General features: G+C 40.3%; 1 protein-coding gene across 7 annotated transcripts in view; it reads left to right on the forward strand.

The window, feature by feature from the left end:
* Positions 1–20,796, forward strand: part of CDC14A (cell division cycle 14A) — a 123,693-nt gene that overhangs the window by 14,473 nt on the left and 88,424 nt on the right. For 6 of the 7 annotated variants that reach the window (XM_073356909.1, XM_073356911.1, XM_073356914.1 and 3 more), the window contains exons 3-4: positions 6,112–6,187; positions 18,472–18,564. In XM_073356909.1, the coding sequence (XP_073213010.1) occupies positions 6,112–6,187; positions 18,472–18,564 (169 nt within the window). Of the gene's footprint in view, positions 1–6,109; positions 6,188–9,054; positions 9,083–18,471; positions 18,565–20,796 lie in introns of those variants that run through there. The other variant, XM_073356912.1, reaches the window with a different exon arrangement.

The following is a 20,796-nucleotide window of genomic DNA, read 5'->3' on the forward strand; positions in this document are numbered from 1 at the left end:
CAAGTCACTGATCTCCTCAGTGGGCCAGGCTTCCCAGCTGGACTGTGGCTATGTCTTCACTAGAGAACCTACAACAGTGCAGCTGTAAGATCTCTCGTGTAGCTGTTCTGTGCAAGCAGGAGAGAGCTCGCCTGTCGACATCGTGCTGTGCACGCTATCATCTATGTCAGTGTAACTATGTCACTCCGGGGGAGGTGTACAATATTCACACCCCTGAGTGACTGACAAGTTTTGCCAACATAAGTGGTAATGTGGACATAATCTGCCTTCTTGATGAGAGGAGGTGCTGCATCATGAGAGATGTAGGCTATGGTACATCATGGGAGGTTAGTCTGTCAAAGAGAATGGACATATTAGGCACCTATGCTACAGCTTTCATGAGGAACCATGATGACATTTCCAAGTAGACATTTTCTGACATTCAGTCAACTTTTTTCTTTGTTACTGAAGATTAAAAATTTCTGTGTGATCGAAAATCCCTGTTTTCATAACACAACTATGAAAAAGTAATAGGCAATTACTTAATGTATTAACTGCTCTAATATAAGTATGTTGATGACACTGGCCACTTTTTTTGTTCTTCCCCTTGCATCCTGTTCCTCTTTTTCTCTCTACGTATGTTTTTCTAATGCCTGGTTCACCCCTCCCCACAACACACACACACACCCTGCCCCCATCTCTCTTGGTGAGTGGTTGGCTCTTGTAGTGAGTAACTTCTGTTTTCTTTCTTGCTTTTAAGCATCAGAGGCAGGTAGGAAACTCCTTTGCTTCCAGATGTTTTTAGGTCACCTAGGTCCAGTTTGTAATGAGAAAATGACACCTGTAGAAGTGGCTGGAAATGAGGAGAGCTAATGCTGATTGGTCAGTTTTCTAGGGGCCACCAGCAAATAGTATGTAGATCACAGTTTGGGAGTCATTGTCCTAAAGCATGAAGTCCCTAAGCACTTGTTTGTCATAAACTTCACTAAAGAATATCCTGGGTGTGATGGGTTGAGTCACAGAAACCCCCTTTTGGGAACTGCCACCTGATGTGCTGGGGCTGCTTCTGAGCCCATTTTCCCTAGCATCTTAAGACTTCAGAACCTTGCCTGGTTGTGCCAGACACACTAGCGTGCTACAAACAGACTCAGGTCTGAACCACGTCTCCCAAAAGCTGCAGGCTTAACTGAAAACAGCTTAAGAAGTGCTCCTGTCTCCCAACACCCAGATACCCAGTTCCCAATGAGATCCAAACCCCAAATTAATCCATTTTACTCTGTATAAAGCTTATACAGGGTAAACTCATAAATTGTTCGCCATCTATAACACTGATAGAGAGAGATGCACAGCTGTTTGCTTCCCCAGGAATTAATTAATTACTCTGGGTTACTAAGTAAAATGTGATTTTATTAAATGTAAAAAGTAGGATTTAAGTGGTTCCAAGTAATAACAAACAGAACAACGTGAATTACCAAGCAAAATAAAATAAAACATGCAAATCTAAGCCTAATGCAGTAAGAAACTAAATGCAGATAAATCTTACCCTCAGAGATGTTCCAATACGCTTCTTTTACAGACTAGACTTCCTCCTAGTCTGGGTCCAACAATCACTCTCATCCCTGTAGTTACTGTCCTTTGTTCCAGTTTCTTTCAGGCATCTCTTTTGGGGTGGAGAGGCTATGTCTTGAGCCAGCTGAAGACAAAATGGAGGGATTTCCAGGGGCTTATATAGTCTGTCTTGTGGCTGGAAACCCCTCTCTCCCCCGGTATAGAATCACAGCTACAAGATGGAGTTTTGGAATCACCTGTGAAAGTCACATGTCCATGCATGGCTCAGTTCTCTACAGGCGGAGCCATTGCCCACACGTTAGCCCGAATGTTCCCAGGAAAGCTCAGATGTGGATTGGTGTCTATCAAGGTCCATTGTTAGCCAAGTACTTCCATTTACTTGAATAACCCCTGAAACCCTTCACACTATGTTGATCAAATCTGCCTTAGGTGCTTCCTACAGCAAACCCTTTAAATACAAGCATAGAGCCAATGCTCATAACTTCAGATATAAAAATGATACATGCATACAAATAGGGTGAATACATTCAGTAGAATGTAACCTTTGCAAAGATATGTTCATTGGCATATCTAGTATAAGACCTATTCCAGTTAAGTCGTATTTACACTTATAAGCATATTTATATAAAGCATTATGGGGTGCAACGTCACCCTGGGTTGTTGAGTTTTTGGCGGGAGGGAGGATGGGGTTGGGGAGAGTTTCTTTCCCTGTCCCTGAGACACCTCTCCCATCCCTTTTCTGGTTAGGAATAAGGAAATTTCCATACGTTAGTAAGGGGGAACTTTTTAAACAAAAGAAGCAAAAATGTCAAATGAAGCAACAAAAAGTCTCAAAAGAACCTTTGCAAAAAAGATGACCAGTCACCCTTTTATACCCCCAGTTTTATACCAGTTTTTAAAAAGGAGGGCAACATATATAACAACTTAGTGTCACTGTATTAGACTCTTCTCCCTTCTTCTTTTCCTTCCCCCTACCTCCCTGTGGGAAAGTCAACTTTAAACCTATCTCTTCTTTCTGTTCTCCCTCCCTCTCTCAGAATGTTGTCAGTAGAGCAATATGTTGAAATGATTAATTGATAGAATGGCACGTTTCTCCCCCTTCTAGAGAAGAGGTGTAGGCTGTCCTGGATAGAGAGAGCAGTAGCTGAGCTGGGTGGTAGAGCAGACCCAATAATAGACTAGGAGCAGTGACCTCTTTAAAAGTTTCATAGTGGCTTCCATTGTAATCTCGTTTTCAGTCTCCTAAATTCTTGAAGGTGTGTGGAGGGTTTTGTTTTAAAAGGAGCAAAACTTTCATTCTTTTTTACCTTTCCTTCAATAGGAAAAGGTATGGTTGTTAACTGTAGAAAGTTAACTCATAGTAAAATCCTAGTGAAAACAAGGCAGTTTGTAGTTTGCACATAAGTTAACACAGAGGTGGGCAAACTACATGGCCCGTGGGACTGTCCTGTCCGGCCCTTGAGCTCCGAGCTTGGGAGGCTAGCCCCTGGCCCCTCCCCCACAGCCATGCAGCTGCGTGGGCAGTGGTCTGGGCGGCACGGCTGGCTCAGCTGCCAGCCGTGCCGCTCTGAGTGGCATGGTAAGGGGACTGGGGACTGGATAAGGGGCAGGAGATCCCGGGGGGGGGCAGAGGTTTGGGGGGGTGGTTGGGACAGGGAGCGGGGGGGAGTTGGATAGATGTGGGAGTCCTGGGGAGCCGGGCAGGGGTGTGGATAGGGGGTTGGGGCAATCAGGGGACGGCGAAGTGGGTGGGGTTGGATAGGGAGTAGAGTTCCGGGGTGTGGGTGGGGGGCAGTTAGGGGCGGGGATCCCAGGAAGGGGCGGTCAGATGACAAGGAGCTGAGGGGGTTGGATGGGTCGGGGGTTCTGACGGGGGGCGGGAAGTGGGAGGGGGCGGAGACCAGGCTGTTTGGGGAGGCGCAGCCTTCCCTAGCTGGCCCTCCATGCAGTTTTGCAACCCTGATGTGGCCTTCTGGCCAAAAAGTGTGCCCACCCCTGAGTTAACAGGTCAATTTAAAAGACTATGGAAGACTATGCTTTCTAACTCAATCTAATTCATGTATTTAGACTGTATCATTATACATACACACACAGGGAGGCATGAAAATGCTTTAATTTTGACACTTTCTAAATTTTGAGTGCTTGACTTTACAGCCTTAAGGTCCTTTTTAACCTAGTTTTTTGTGTGTAATTATGGTACATTAAAGAAAGGTGTTATAAGAACATTATTTTGCAAGCAAAATGACGCACTCAAGTTTTAGGAAATGCCATGTTTGGGATTGGCAGCGAAACCTTAACACCGCACCCTTTGCATGTGCCTGATGCAGTCTTTAATTACATTATCACCTACTATTTTTTTTCATAGAGCTTCCATCAGCACATTGATAAGCAAGGGGGCCAAAATTAAGGTTGCCCAGGCAACTGTAAATTTGACACTTCCTAACTTTCAAGTACGTGACTTTGCAACTTAAATAACGTTCCTGTAAGGTAGCATAGGGTTTTCATGAATATAATTTTCTAGGGTGTGTGGTTGTTTTCATTTGTTTTAAGCTAAAAGAGAAATTACACTTAACTGCTACAACCTCCCACCATGAGTGGTGTTTACATCCTTAATCTTCAGCACTGCAGAACCACTTGAAGACAGGACTAACTACATTAGCTGATAGTGGGAAGGATGTTTTCCCTGAGGGAGGTTGGAATGGGTTGCTCGGGCCATGTGCTGGGTCTGGGAGGTGGTGGAAGAGAGGCTCATCTGGCCTGGATATGTCTTCTTTCTTCCCAGCTCAGGAGTGGGGAGAGCTCCTGTTTCCTGTGGTGTGCAGCCAGAATGAGGGAGGGCCTTTTGTGTCATGTTTTGCGTCTGGGAGGGTAGTCAGGAAGTGTCTTTCCTGGCTCTTCTGTGACCCTGCACAGTTATTTTGGCAGTTCCCGATGTGGTGTCAGCAGCAGTTGCTCCTTAGGTGGCAGCATGAGCCCAGTCTTATAATGTTTGTTCGTATTCTGTTGTTTTGACAAGCTGCCATAATTTCCTGAGGAATGAAGGTGAGGGAAGGGAAGTGGCTGTTTTCAACAGTGCATGTCTCAGTAAAAACTGAACATAATTTTATGAGACAAAGAGGGTTTCTCTGAGAGCTTGTGTGCTGCAAACAATGGAGGTCTTGGGACTTCTCAAAACAAAGTTTTGAGAATATTTTATAATAGAAAATATTAGGCAACTGAAATATAGAGGCCCCCAATAATGGATAAAATGTGTTTTTAATTACACAATATATACTAAAAGAAAAGGAGTACTTGTGGCACCTTAGAGACTAACCAATTTATTAGAGCATAAGCTGTCGTGAGCTACAGCTCACTTCCTCAGATGCGTATCGTGGAAACTGCAGCAGGCTTTATATATACACAGAGAATATGAAACAATACCTATTCCCACCCCACTGTCCTGCTGGTAATAGCTTATCTAAAGTGATCATCAGGTGGGCCATTTCCAGCACAAATCCAGGTTTTCTCACCCTCCACCCCCCACACAAATTCACTCTCCTGCTGGTGATAGCCCATCCAAAGTGACAACTCTTTACACAATGTGCATGACAATCAAGTTGGGCTATTTCCTGCACAAATCCAGGTTTTCTCACATCCCCCCCACCCCCATACACACACAAACTCACTCTCCTGCTGGTAATAGCTCATCCAAACTGACCACTCAAGAGTGGTCCTGCTGGTAATCCAAACTGACCACTCTTGAGTGGTCAGTTTGGATGAGCTATTACCAGCAGGAGAGTGAGTTTGTGTGTGTATGGGGGTGGGGGGGATGTGAGAAAACCTGGATTTGTGCAGGAAATAGCCCAACTTGATTGTCATGCACATTGTGTAAAGAGTTGTCACTTTGGATGGGCTATCACCAGCAGGAGAGTGAATTTGTGTGGGGGGTGGAGGGTGAGAAAACCTGGATTTGTGCTGGAAATGGCCCACCTGATGATCACTTTAGATAAGCTATTACCAGCAGGACAGTGGGGTGGGAATAGGTATTGTTTCATATTCTCTGTGTATATATAAAGCCTGCTGCAGTTTCCACGATATGCATCTGAGGAAGTGAGCTGTAGCTCACGACAGCTTATGCTCTAATAAATTGGTTAGTCTCTAAGGTGCCACAAGTACTCCTTTTCTTTTTGCTAATACAGACTAACACGGCTGTTACTCTGAAACCTGACAATATATACTGAAGAGACAAAATGGGTGAGGTAATATTTTTTATGGGAGCAACTTCTGTTGGTGAAAGAGACAAGCTTTAAAGCTTACACAGAGCTCTTCTTTTGCTCTGTGTAAACTCAAAAACTTCTCACCAACAGAAGTGGGCCCAATATTGCTTCACACACCTTGTTCTCTAATTCCCTGGGACCGACATGGCTACAACAGCACTGAAAACTTTTCTGCCATGATTGTATTGCATCTGAAATGGAGCACAGAAAAATTACTAACTTGCTTGCAGGAGCGGGAAGCAGATGTTCATTGAAATAGTTTAGTTCTTCTCTAAATGTATTTTTTTCATCTTTCCCCACTCCACAGTTTCTATGCAGATTTTGGACCTTTAAACTTGGCGATGTTATACAGATACTGCTGCAAACTAAATAAGAAGTTAAAGGTAAAATTTTAATCCTTTCTATTTAGATTTCTGTACCAAGTATTCAAACTCTGTTGTTTTTAACAAATTGCAGTGCACAGCATTGTTGTGCAAGTGTCATTTACATGGTTAACCTTGAGCTTTGGACACAGAAGTTGTGCTGTCTTGCCATATGTGTACTCCCAATGAGGAACTAAAAATTGAGCCTTTTTGTTCAGCAATTGAACCACAAAGGACATGTACACCTTTCTCTTCAAGGTAAAATATAAGCCAAAGGAAGTTAATGTAATAGTAAACAAAGGAATAAAAGCCAGAATCCTTTTGAGTTGTGTTGATATCTTTGAGTTCATTGCCAGCATACCTGCCGGTAATCTATAGGTATGTTCGCATGAACAGTATTAGAAGACTGAAGGATCATGATAGCATGGTAAGAGTGTGTGACAAAGGATGAAAATGCATGTTAAAATGAATATTTTTTGCAATGGAAGAGTTAGGACTTCTTTAGATAGTTTCTTTAAAACCAGATATCTTTATTAATGTAACAGTAATACAGATACATTCAGTTAAATTCATATACAAAAACACTTTTTTCTGATGTGGTGGCCCAGTTGCTGTTCCTAGCCACGCATCTGTGTACCTATTCTCTTCTCTGCCCGTCCATTAGGGCTTTCTAAATTTGGTCCTTGACTTTGACTTAGGTCCATAGGTCTTATGTGAGGTATCTGTTTTCTTTGGATGCCATGACGACTTTTATTTAAATTGTAAAATGCCTGTTCCGAATCCTAGGCAGTACATAAAATACACAATTCAGAATTAAAACGCAGCAAATGACTTTCAAAAATGCATATAAAATGTATTGACCTCCTCTAAGAACAATAATAATACAGTCATGTAGCCTTCAGTCCAGCCCTGTCCCCAGATGCCCAAGGAAAACAAAGGTTGCTTTCTGCACCTGGTGTAAATCCTAACAAATTCGGTTGCCTTATAAGAAAAGTAAATATCTTAATTAAACTTTGTTAGGAATCTTCTGACAAAAACAGGCTCTGGTACAGACCTTGCTGTCAATTTTCACTGCTGTTTTTCAGAGATGGACAATGTGAAACTGACAAGAATATGTCCATTTCAGTCAGCAGCTGCTGGATCCTAGGGCCCATGTTTTGTTTTGGAAATGCCATGTGTCAGTGCTTCCAAAACTAAAATTTTACACAATTTAAGTTCACAGCAATCTTTGAAATGGGAAGATTTCCCATCTACTGGAACTTTCCAAGTTTTGACCAGTTCTAATTTTAACTTCAAGAAAACATTTTTCAAAGTACAGAAATATTCTCAAATTAATTTTTATAAAGTTTTTAATAAATTTGTACTGTTCACTTCAAATTCTTCACTGACTATGTAATATAGTTAAAAAGTGATTTAAAGCTAATGGAATTATAGAACATATTACTGCAAAACGAAATACATTACTACCACCTAAGTAAATGTGTGGAGTTAGATTACTTTGTATCATTAGCTGAACAGTTGCCTAACTATGCAACCTAAATTTGGCCCCTCCTTGTGCATGTACATCTTGATACAGTCTGTAACTACACCACTGCATACCACTTTTTTCCTCAGAGCCCATGCCACGGGCCCTGGAAGCCCAACCCAGGACTTCTCAGCACCACGTCAAGAAGCCTGAGAACGCTAGCTCTAGCCAGGGTGCTCAGGGTTTCTGGGCTCCTTCCTGTGGAGCCATGACCCTGGAAACCCTTGGGTTCCCAATACAAAGGCAGTCTGCATGGCAGGGCTGCCCTGGAGCGACAAACTCTGGAAGCCTGGGGTTTTCAGGAACAATTTTGGTTTGAATGAATCAGCATTTTCTGATTGAAAACCTGTTGGGAAAATCCAACCAGTCCTACCACAAACCATATTTATAATATGTGTATGAAACAATCATTAGTTTTAGGGTTTTGAATTATGTCCTGTGGGTCGGAGTTAAATGTTGGAATGCATAATCTGGATTTCCTGTGCCAATATTGTTAATCAAATGTCGAATATTTGCATAATATTTTTTGTTAGTGCACCTGTTGTGCTAGGAATTTTCCAAACAAAAACAAGGCCCAGGCCTTGTCTTGTAGAGTACTCAGTCAGAAACAAACCGATTAAAGGGAAGGGATACAATTATTAGCTGGGTGCCCAAGATGGCCCTGGGTCAGGTACTGGCAAAATAAAGTTGAAGCATTAATTCTCTTGTTGGTAGAAGTCAGTGAGTCTTTTCCATATGCAACACAACAGAAGTGTGTCTTAGGAATGGACTTAAATGTGGAGTGGGTGCGGGTATTTTAATTAAAAATCAGGAAGGACGTTTCATGACAGAAGGCAGTATGGAATTAAGCAGTTGATAAATAGGTGGCTGGATCTGTCATCCTAGAAGTGGAGGGCTGATTCAAAGCAAGACAATAGCAGATAAATAGGGATGGAGCATTTATGTAAGGCATTGACAACTGAGACAGGAAGCTTGAATTTGATATAGTGGCAGAGGGGGAAGCCAGTGGAGAGATTCATATGGGGGGAGCATGGTTAAAATGATAGGCCAGGGAGATTTTTAACTACAGCATTTTATACATGCTGAAGAGGGTAGTGTGGAAGTCAGAGGGGAAAATTTTGCAGTAGTAGAGACTGAAAGTGAGGACCTTACTGGGGAATGTTACATGTTTGAACTGTTAAGGTCTGGGCATTTGGTTGGTTGGTGAAAAATGTTCTTTAAAGATGCTGTAGTTAGTTTACATAAGGGTTATATGATTTGTCTTAGGAAAAAACTGAACTTGAAGTTACTTTTTCTATGGCTAGAAATTCCTGTAGGTACTGACTAGTGACTTTTTTTTTTAAACTGTTCCTTTTGTTTACAGTATGTGGACTCCAAGTCGTCTGCTTGTGGTATGTTTGTACGTGGGGGTTTTTTTGTTTTAAAATAATCCACTTTTTATTATATGTTAAATGTACTCTGTATTAAATTCTCCCTCTTTTGGAATTCAGACATTAACACCATTTTAAACTTGTTTATATCTATTTCCCTCATCTTGTCTAACTATTCATGACAGTAATTCTAGGAAGGAGAAAGCAGTCTAGTATAATGGTCCTCAAAATACCTTAAATCTTAGAGGAATTGGGGAGGCAATCCTGGGCTCTGAGAATTTACATAAATAAAATAAGTATTATTTAGTGGAGCTCCCTTTAAATCTTCCCTTTTAATTGGCAAAAAATGTGTGTGTGTTTTAAATCATGTTAACTCAATTGAGTTAGCATAGCACACTGAAAGCATGATCAAGACACAGGCTAATACATCTGAAGCCATGTTAGCTGGCTGCATTTTTAGCCTTCAGATGTGTTAACCTACATCTTAATGGGGTTTTTCAATTGTGTTAAGCTCAGAGTGGGTCAAGGCAAAAGTTATCAGACCACACACATCTGTCACATCATTGAAAAATGCAGGGGGGGAATATAATCACCCATTGATTGTGTATTTCATTGACTACTCTGAAACATTCAGTACTATCTGACATGATCACCTTTGGAGGATACTGCAGACATGGAGATTCCAAAGCATTTCACTGAACTCATTGCAAGTCTAACGTTGACAGATTACAGTGTGAATAGCAGCAGGTGACAGCAAGTGGTTTTTTTTTACTGGGCAGGGTGCCACACACACATACATGCCTTTTTTGTATATACTTTTCCCAAACCTTTTCAACATGTACACAGAATTTATTGTGAGACAAGCCCTGGAACGTTTTGCCAAAGTGGATGCAATTTGGATTTTCATTAATGGACACTTCTTAACCTACTTTAGACACACTGACAAAGTACTCTTTGCTACAACCACTGATATAATACAATTAAATTGTGGAGTCTGTTAAAACAGTGAGGGATATGAACCCTTCCTGAATGAGTAAAAACTAAGTGCATGCACATTTACACGATTAATAAAATAAGATACAAACAGGAATCAAGATTAGTGCTCAGGTTTGAGAGGCAGTAGATAGAATCCAGTCATCTAGGATCATACATATCCAACCAAGGAGGCGGTTCTGAAGAAATCTGAAGACTAGGAATGGCTTGGTCAGCCATGGCCTCTCTTATGGACATTTGGAAAAACCATGGCATCTTAATGTATGAAGGTTTGACTAGTGAAAGCATAATTTTTTCCATAGTGTCTTATGGATTTGAATCATAGGAAATTAATGCTACTGAGAAGAGAAAAATGAAGCCTTTCAGATATGGTGCTGGCAAAGACTGTTGCATATCTCCTGGATGGAAAAGAAGACACATACTTGTTAGAAATATTATTGGACAGATGTAGAATCTGCTGTCGGAAATCAACAGGCACAAGCCTACATACTTTGGTCACATCAGGTATAGAGATGGAAGTAACCCTGAGAAAGTCGTCATGGAAGGAGTGGTGGTGGGTCATTGTAGCAGGGGACACTCAGCAAGGAATTTAATAGAAAGTACGTGCGGCAGATCACTGGGAGTTTAGGTGCTAAGGGCTCAGAGCTGGCAATGGAATGAGAGCGCTTCTGAAAAAGTCTGCTGTGGTGTCACCAATATTCAGATATGAATAAATGATTTTCTTTATTAAATTCAGTTGAGCTAACAATTGAAAAACGCACCCTTTTTTTACCTGTCAAAACACGGTCTAAAAGTAAAATCCAGATTTCCTTGTTAGAGAGTAGGTTTTGAGATTAGTGTGTGAAATAAGACTAAGTAAGTGTGTGGTCTTATTAGCAGCTTTTTGGAATAGTGACTTCCTTATGTGAATAACAAATAAGTAGCTAATATATTGGCTATTTGTTGTTGTGAGCCTTTTGTTTTTACATACTTTGCTTAAAAAAGGCTATGTATGCTACAGTTATCTCTCCTTATGAAGGAAGTGTGGGATACAAATATTTAACTGGACAAACTGGAGTGTGGAAAATGTCATGATTACCCTCTGCTCAAAAATGCACCAAAGAGAAATGGAAAGCCTTCAGCTTCTTAAAATTGTTTTAGGTTTCTGTTAGAGAAAATGCCAGAGGTGTTATCCACTTGAGCTAGTAGTCTGTCTTACTCAAATATTCTTCTGTTGTGCAAAAAGTCCCAGACAACTTTTTTCTTTTTAACCATTGCATTTTTCTTTAGGCATTCTGCATGTAACCGATAAGACTGTAATGGATGGTTGAAAGTGAACAAGTGTATCCAACAAAATACATTGGTTTATATGGGTTTAAATAAATCCTACTCCAAGCAAAATTTTTGCCTCAAATAGAAAAGCTCCAGAGACTCCATTAGGGATCTCACCATTCCCAATCTCCTGGAATCTGCGATGTCCCCCTTGCTCAGCTGCTAGGCAGAGGCATGGCCAGGCATGGCCAGGCAACTCTGTGCGCTGCCTTTGCCCAGGGCACTGGCCCCGCAGCTCCCATTGGCTGGATGAGGGGGACGTCACAGCTTCTGGGGAGCCACCCAGGTAAGTGCCACCCAGAGCCTGCCTCACCCCATCCCGGGCCCCAACCCCCTGCCCCCTCCCACACCCAAAGCTTTTCTGCTGCTGGGGAGTATGCTGGGGGGGAGGGGGCACACGGTTGCCCAAGACTGCCCCAGCAGCAGCTGGTACACTTGGCACAGGATCTGTCTGAGCTGCCCCTGAGCCAAACGCACCGACCACTGCAAAGTTCATGGAAAATCATGGAATCCGTGACCTCCATGACAAACTTGCAGCCTTAAACAGCTGTAGTCTGAAGCCTCACTGTGATGTTCTATCTCTTCTCCAAATTACCATGAAATAGGCAGAATCTTTGGGGAGTGGGGACCTGTAACACCTCCCTCCCATGAGGGTAGCTGCCTTTGGGAGCAGAAATATTGAGACACTCTTGTTCCCACTGAGTCTCCAGGCTGAGAATCTCTCGTCAAGTGTCTGATGGTGTTGAGTCCTGCTCCATGTATAATAGAAACAAAGCCTTAGTCCTTATATCCAACCTAAAAGTGGAGATAGATTATGGAAATGTCAGTTGGAAACTACTGCAAAAAATCAACATTTGATAAACCTCCTTTCATAAAACACACACACACAGTTCCCCAATTGAAATACAAATTAAATATGCTTAAAAAGTTATTAAGTGACAGCTACATTCCATCAAATACTGGTCTCCACTTAAATATTCCCTTATTCTTAGGGATTTTTTAATTCCTTGATATACAGTCATGTATATTTAATATAATGAACAATACTTGGGAGCATGTCTGTTTATAACCAACATTGAACTTTAAATAAGTTAAATGGCTTCTGAGAAGTTGTACTTCAGCTGTATTTGTGTGTGTACTTGTGTCACAGAGTCACTGGGCCAGTGCTCTAGAACTACTCCATAGGAAGCTAGTCAGGACTCTGGGGTAGTGTGCCTCCCCTCTCTGAGCATACTGTCGCCAGGGTAAGAAGCTTACACAGCTTCGACCTTCCTGGGTCTGACCTCGGAGCATTCAGCCTCCCCTTCCTCCCCATGTGCTTCCCGCAGCGAGTCCACCCGGGCAGGGCTCTTGGGGAAGCCAGAGGGCCCTGCACCCCAACTCCACAATCAGATGTGACTCTCAGCCAGCCAGTAAAACAGAAAGTTTATTAGCTGACAGGAACACAGCGTAGGACAGAACTTGTTAGCACAGAAATCAGTGACTTTTAACCAAGTCCATCTTGGGGAGTCCTGGGCCGGAAGCCCTGGACTCCCTCTCTTTCAGTCCCCCCAAGCAGACAGCCCAGCTTCCGGTGACCGGACTACTGACACCCCCATTGCTCCTGCTCCTCCTTCTTGTCTTTGTCCCTGGGCAAAGAGCCACCTGGTTGCATCCCCACTGGGTCTCAGGTTACAAAGGGCCATGCAGATAGCTGGAGCAGCCTCACCTGCCCCAGAGGTCTCAGCCAAAGTAACAAACCCCTATTACCACCACTGAGGTATTGGTGCAGCACACAGGGAAACTGAAGCACACATTCATGCAGATCAGTAAAACTCATAGGCTCAACAGTAAGACTCACATATAACATAAAAAGGGAAAATCCCCATTTCGTCACAACTTGTGCGGGGGCAGGTGTTTGTTTTTAACAATTGGCTACTTTTAGTCTTTAAACATGGTTGGGAGAAAAGTTGTGGGTTTTTTTTAAGGTGTGGCTTGGCCAGTGTCAAAAGCAGATTAACATTTTTAAAACACAAACAATTGTAATATTCTGGTGGTGGATTTTAAAAAATGAACTTTTTTGTATAGTCAGAACTTATTCAAGGATATCTTTTCTCCAAAACAAAAAAAAAAAGAAAAGAAAAAAATTGTAGGTAAAGCACTGAGAGGTTAAGCTTGATAAGAGAGCCTGTTGACCTTGTTTCATTCCTTGTGTTTTGATCACTGATTGCTATGGAGATGATGTGATGCTGTTCTAAGTAATCAACAGCAAGACAAGAATACTTGATCATAATATCCTGTTTGCTCTTTGAAATTGAGCTTTGGTGAAATGTTTAACCCACTTTAACATTACGATATTGTGGAGCTTGATTGTTCAGAGAAACTCAACGGCGCACTTTTTTTTTTTTTTCTTCAAACAAGTGAAGAACAAATAGAGCAAACAGTAGTATAGCACTGCATGGTTAGTCTGCTAAGTAAATCTGACTTAATGAAATTGCTATAACAAAAATTACTTGCAAACTTTATTTTTAGCATGGCACAGAGCTTTTGGGCTTCATACTCTAAACTGTGATTTGTTTGTAGATAGTTTGCAAACTTCCCTGAGATTTATCTGAACTTGCAGTTCTTTCTTGTAGTAATCTAATTTTCTGTTAAATGCAAAGCAATATCTTCATGCTGAACAATGCAAGGGCTATGACATATTGATTGAGTAGTATACTGTGACAACATCATCCAGTGACCGTCCTAATGAAATGCTAATCTAGTCGCAGCATAAATGAGAATTTCTAAAACTTCTGGCATTTTCTTTTGTCTTGGATCTCTCTAAATAATTTAACAGTATGAACTTGTTTGGGAATCTGGATTTTGGAATTCTGTGGTGTAAATGAATGAGTTAGATTTTCTTTACTTAAAACTAGAACTAGCATGTTGCTTTTCATATGTTTTTATATTACAAAAGGACTTCCTGTTAGAGATGTGTTTTAACTTCAAAATAGTCTGAGCATATTCCAGAGTTTACCGTGAAATGTATAGCACTATTGTCATGTTGTGTTAAGTGGACTTTTGCATCCTCACTAATTGAGAAACTGATGGTTTGTGTAGAGTAAAAGCTCTAGTTTAATTACTAAAATAAGTAACTTTTCATTATTATGATTTTGAATAAAGAAGCACTTTTGTAGCATTTGAAGAATGTGGACTAAGGCTAGTTAACTGTTTTTTTTTTAAAATATATATCTTGATATTCATGAGTTTTACTACTGTAACATCCAAACTGTGGTATCCTAGGAAAACAGAGGAAGAGCATTCTTTTTGAATTACACATATTAAATCTTTCTTTACATATTTAAAAACAACTGGTATGTGGTACTATATAGACTTTTTAAAAAACAAGCTGAAAGGAATCTGAACACTTTTTTTTTTTTTAAAGTTTTACACATGTAAAGAAAAAAATGTAGGTATTCTGTTAGCAGTAATTTATAGTATTTGCCAAGTGTTTTATCATAACTAAAGGCCTGGCCCTGTAAGCTGATCTAAGCAGTGGACCTCTGTGAAAATCCACAGATCTCAGAGGGCTCCACATGCGTTTTAAGTTTCTGCCCACATGGATCAGCTTGCAGAACTGGGAGTCTAATGGCTTAATATGTTAAATATAATCTACTGCATTTAATTCTCGTCTGTATAACTTCAGCAATTGTGGTGAAACTGGAATTGAGCTGAATATAGAAGTTAAGTGCAGATACGTAGTGTAGTGCAGTGGTTCTCAAACTTTTGTACTGGTGACCCCTTTCACATAGCAAACCTCTTAGTGTGACCCCCCACCCCCAATAAATTGAAAACACTTTTTTAAATATATTTAAGACCATTATAAATGCTGGAGGCAAAGCAGGGTTTGGGGTGGAGGCTAGCAGCTCGCGACCCCTGAGGTAATAACCTTGCGACCCCCTGTGGAGTCCCGACCCCCAGTTTGAGAACCCCTGGTGTAGTGTTCTTGTAACAATGTCATTTTGGCCAGTACTTGTTGTCATTGTTCCTAAATGAATGGGATTTTTACATAGCAAAGTAGTGATATAGCATGGTAGTAGTGTTCCACATTTCTGAATCTATTGGAATCTTCAATTCAAATGACAGGTTTCAGAGTAACAGCCGTGTTAGTCTGTATTCGCAAAAAGAAAAGGAGTACTTGTGGCACCTTAGAGACTAACCAATTTATTTGCACATAAGCTTTCGATGCATCCGATGAAGTGAGCTGTAGCTCACGAAAGCTTATGCGCAAATAAATTGGTTAGTCTCTAAGGTGCCACAAGTACTCCTTTTCTTTTTTCAATTCAAATGCTTATCTTGTAAATCTCCCTCAGCATTTGCTGTATTGTAAATGAGTTTTTCATGCCAGTTATTCAAAGCCAGTTTTCAATCTTATTTAAAGCTTTAAGCTTATCAAAAATTGATCTAAATGTATAGTATAGAAATCTGAGTCCATAGAGATTGAAGTGTAGCTCTCTCTTCCATTTTTTTTAAATGGCATGGAAGCAATGAAAATTCTATATTCCAATAGTTTACCTTAAATGTCAGGGATGCTTCTGAGAATGAGAGTGTTTTCTCTCTTTCCCCCTCCCTCCCCCCACTTGGTACAACAATAATGCCATCAGTAGTAGTATATTACTGCAGTCTATCACCCTGTTTAAAAAAAAAAAAAAGATTGCTGTTTAGGTAGAGGAGGTTTTTACATGACTACTAAACAATTTTTTTAAAATGATTTTTAAATAAAGCAAATTCCAAAGTGCTCTTGGCTATAGAAAGAATTGTATTTCAAAAGAACTGTAAATTATGTTGCTATGAATTATTTAAAATAAGAGATGTAGACGATAAAATACAATTGTTGTTTGTGTGGCACTATTACTGTAATTTTGTCCGATTTAGACCATAATAGACTTGGTCAAAATCACAGAATGCTGGATGCCAGTATGATAAAGAAAAAGCTTATTCCTATATTCTTGAGCTATTGGGTGTGACTTGTCAGATTTTAATATCCGTTGAATGCCATAGAAGATGGGGGTGTGCACATATAATAAATATAAAGCAGGTCATGCTTGTCTGTCTCCAAGCATGACCTGTTGTAATCTGTGAGGATGCCCCTCCCCCACTCTGGGGGATTATAGTCCCATTTAGATGTACTCCAGTCACATTAATTTAAATCACACTGTTTATCCTCTTGTGGAAGCAGTGGTGAATAAGACCAGCTTATCATAACATACAAACAGATCCACTGCTGGAGGGGCTAGTCCTATGGAGGACAGGAGTAAAAAAAAAAAAAAACTGATGAATGTATTACAATAAGTTTCTCTTAAATTTGCTGGCTATTTTTGGTTCTTTTAGAGAAATGCTTTTTTGTATTTAAAGCTTTCATATGAACCCTTGTAGAAACTTCTGTATCTTAAGTTTTATTTTCACTATGTATGAAAAGTCAGTATGGCTAGCACCAATTAAATTAATTGACAATGCTGCAAAAATCTGTAGTAGTGTGCAGTATTCCTCAAAAGTTTTCAGTCAAGAAACTTGCTCCCTCTAAATCAAGTCTCCACAAACATTGCTTAACACACATTTGCAGTGTAAAAATCCAAGCTTATCTGTCTGGAAGGTGCATTGTGATATGAAGTTTACACAATTTAGTGGAATTATGGAATGTCAAGGTTCCTTCCCCATTCTGAACTCCAGAGTACAAATGTGGGGACCTGCATGAAAACCTCCTAAGCTTATTTTTACCAGCTTAGGTTAAACTTTCCCAAGGTACAAACTATTTTCCTTTTTTCCCTTGGACTTTATTGCTGCCACCACCAAGCGTCTAACAGATATATAACCAGGAAAGAGCCCGCTTGGAAACGTCTTTTCCCCCAAAAATCCTCCCCAAACCCTACACCCTTTCCTGGGGAAGGCTTGATAAAAATCCTTACCAATTTGCATAGGTGAACACAGACCCAAACCCTTGGATCTTAAGAACAATGAAAAAGCAATCAGGTTTTTAAAAGAAGAATTTTAATAGAAGAAAAAGTAAAAGAATCACCTCTGTAAAATCAGGACGGTAAATACCTTACAGGGTAATTAGATTCAAAACATAGAGACTCTCTCTAGGCAAAACCTTAAGTTACAGAAAGACACAAACAGGAATATCCATTCCATTCAGCACAGTTTATTTTCTCAGCCATTTAAACAGTCTAATGCATATCTAGCTAGATTACTTACTAAGTTCTAAGACTCCATTCCTTTCTGTTCCCAGCAAATGCATCACACACACAGACAGAGAGAGACTTTGTTTCTCCCTCCCTCCAGCTTTTGAAAGTATCTTGTCTCCTCATTGGTCATTTTGGTCAGGTGCCAGCGAGGTTATCCTAGCTTCTTAACCCTTTGTAGGTGAAAGGGTTTTTCCTCTGGCCAGGAAGGATTTTAAAGGTGTTTACCCTTCCCTTTATATTTATGACATGGAATGACAAAATATCAATATTATAAATTCAGTGATTCAACACTTATTCACTGAGTGAACTAAATATCACTACATCACTGTGGTTCACATGTGCTTTAACTAACACTGTTCCGGTTTTAAGTCCGTTATGGATTTCTGAGATTTCCATTCTTGCTGAGATATTGTAATCATTGGTGTTCCTTTATTTAATTATAAAGAGAATCCTTGTGAACTAAATATTGCTGTTTTTAGACACTTATTCACTATGACTTGTATCTCCTCATCTGTGCAATTATTTAACTGTTTCTTTTCAGATGGTTTTAGAAGGATTAGTAAAATCAATGCAGCAAATAAGATTAGGCCTAATGCTAAGGGTATGTCTACACGGCAGTTAAAAACGCATGGCTGGCCCATGCCAACTCACTCAGCCTGAGCCCAATGGGCTGTTTAGTTGTGGTGTAGACATTCAGGCTCAAGCTAGAGCCTGGACTCCGGAACCCTCTCACCAGCAGAAGTTGGTCCAATGAAAGATATTACCTCACCCACCTCATAATATTTTTAATTATTTTATCAAATTGAAAATGATTTTTTCTAAAGCTCTGGCTTTTTGTAAATCCTGTGTCTTACTGTAATTAATGTAGCTGACACATCCCTCTCCTTTCTCTTTATACAGTCTTTCAGTCTATCAAGAAAGAAAATAGTTCACTATACCAGCTTTGATCAACGGAAACGAGCAAATGCAGCATTTTTAATAGGGTCATATGCAGTAAGTATCACTTGTTTATATACACCTCTGTCCTTCCCTGAGCAGACACTTTTGCTGCCATGTAAAACTGTGGCTAAACATAGACTTCAGTGAAATAGTGAGACTGTCATTCAATCTTCTGTAATCTAGCTCTTTGTACTGTTTCTTCAAGGTGTAATTTAGAACTTTGATGGAGTTGCTTTTCCTATAGTAGCCTATTCCGGTCTTTTAAAGTTTAATTTCAGTATGAATTGTTTATGTAATCAGTAATTAAAATGGGTATCCAAAAGTGTTTGTCCTATAGCTGAACTAACTGAATAACAAAGATGATTACAGATTTTAATTTATAATGCAAATACAGTTAAGTACACTGACTTTTTTCCATTATCCTTGAGCTGTACAGACCCTGATCGAATTAATATTCCGTTTATGCAGTACATGAGATATATGGGGAGAGATCTTGGTTCTTTTAGAGGATAAGTCATAGATTTTTCTAGCAATTGGTATTTCTTGCTCTAATGGTAAGCTCCAATTGCTTATCTTTTGTAAGTGAATTATTTCTGTAGCAGTTTCTACATTAATCTGTTCTGTATCCCACATCAGAAAAACTAATGTAGATATCAAGCTTATACATTTCTCAGACAGGTAATATATATCTCAAAGGAAATCAGAACAGGTAATCAAATGGCATTATGCCAGAATTCTGAAAGAAGTCTTAAGAATAGAAAATTTATCTACCATTACTGCAGCGCTGTTTAATTTGGACCTTTTTCCCTTACAATCTAGTTTCCCTTAACTGCAAATAATTCTTTGACCTAGGAAATTGTCACACTTTGAGTATTATGATCACACTGTGTGAGCAAGCAAAAGGATCTGACTTATGAATGAGGGGTGGGTTTGGTTTTTTTGTAGTTGTGGTCGTGGCGGATAACTGCAAACTCTTGTAAAATTTACTGTGTCATTCTCTTTTTAATCAAATAGTAATTTTAATTTTAAAAGCTTGGTTTTAAAACAGAGTATTAAACCAAGCATCCTGTGGTCTTTTAGTGCCAAGCTTTACCCCAAAGTGGATTTGTGTATCTGAATGTTAAGCCACTGAGAAAGGGTTGTCACGAAAAATTTATCAAAAACTCTTTGGAAACACTGGAGATATTTGTGGGTTGGAAAGAATGTGACATTCTTCAAGTAATGTCCCTATAGGCGCTCAGCTTCAGGTACGACTGGGCCCTATGCCCCCCATAATGAAGCACCATAGGAAGAAACATCTCAAAGAACTCCAGTTACTGTTCAGGGTAGATAACTTCTCCTTGATTCCATGCTCAAGACTGGATCCAGAATTCTAAGAAAGCAACAAACTTATAATTATGATCTCTACCAGGAGGGAAACAACTAAACTGAGGACAGACTATTCTCCAAAAGAGATAGGAGGTAGCTTTCTGAAATAGATGGTATAAATTAAAGCTGTATCAGCTTCACTGATAGGCAAACTTAAGCAAAGACACAGTGAGTACCAGAGAAGGATTTGGGGTCCAAAGCACAGGTCACAACATAGAGCATCCCCAGCAGTTCTAGTACTCTTGATCTAAACTCAAATGGAAGGTATGGCTTTTGTTCCTGTTCTGTCGAGATATTACTCTGAATGCATAGAAGCAGTTTAGGGGAGTGGTCAGCCATATGAAGACTGCCATTAACCACATGGTGACCAGGAATAGAGGCCCATGTATTTTTGCATTTGTACAATACCACAAAATAAAATAAAACCTTAACAAAAACTACATGAAATTAAAAACTGTAAGTTTTTAATTTCAAGGTTTTATTTTATTTTGTGGTATTGTACAAATGCAAAAATACATGGGCCTCTATTCCTGGTCACCATGTGGCTACTGGCTCCCTGGTCTGGGTGTTATGACGTGGAGCATAGGGTTGCAGTGCCACTCAGTCAGATTTGGGCCAGTTGTCCCTTAGTCATCATGATGCCCTCCTACCCACTTCCACAGGGCGGGACCAGTGGGGGAGGGGGAATTATCTAAGGGGGAATAGGGAAGGGGTTTCTGGGACTTAGAGGGAGCTGGGGCTCAGTTGGAGAGGGGAAATAATTAAAGGGAGGGTTTGCTGGGGCTCATTGGGGAGCTGGTAGGATGAGGTTCAGTGGGAGAGGAGGGACGTATAAGGGGAGATGAGGATGCCTGAGGGAGGGCTCCGTGGTGATATAAAGATGAGGACGGGGGTGGAGTCAGTGCTGGAGAAGGAAGC

Source organism: Lepidochelys kempii, chromosome 8, assembly GCF_965140265.1.
Source record: "Lepidochelys kempii isolate rLepKem1 chromosome 8, rLepKem1.hap2, whole genome shotgun sequence".
NCBI lineage: Eukaryota > Metazoa > Chordata > Testudines > Cheloniidae > Lepidochelys > Lepidochelys kempii.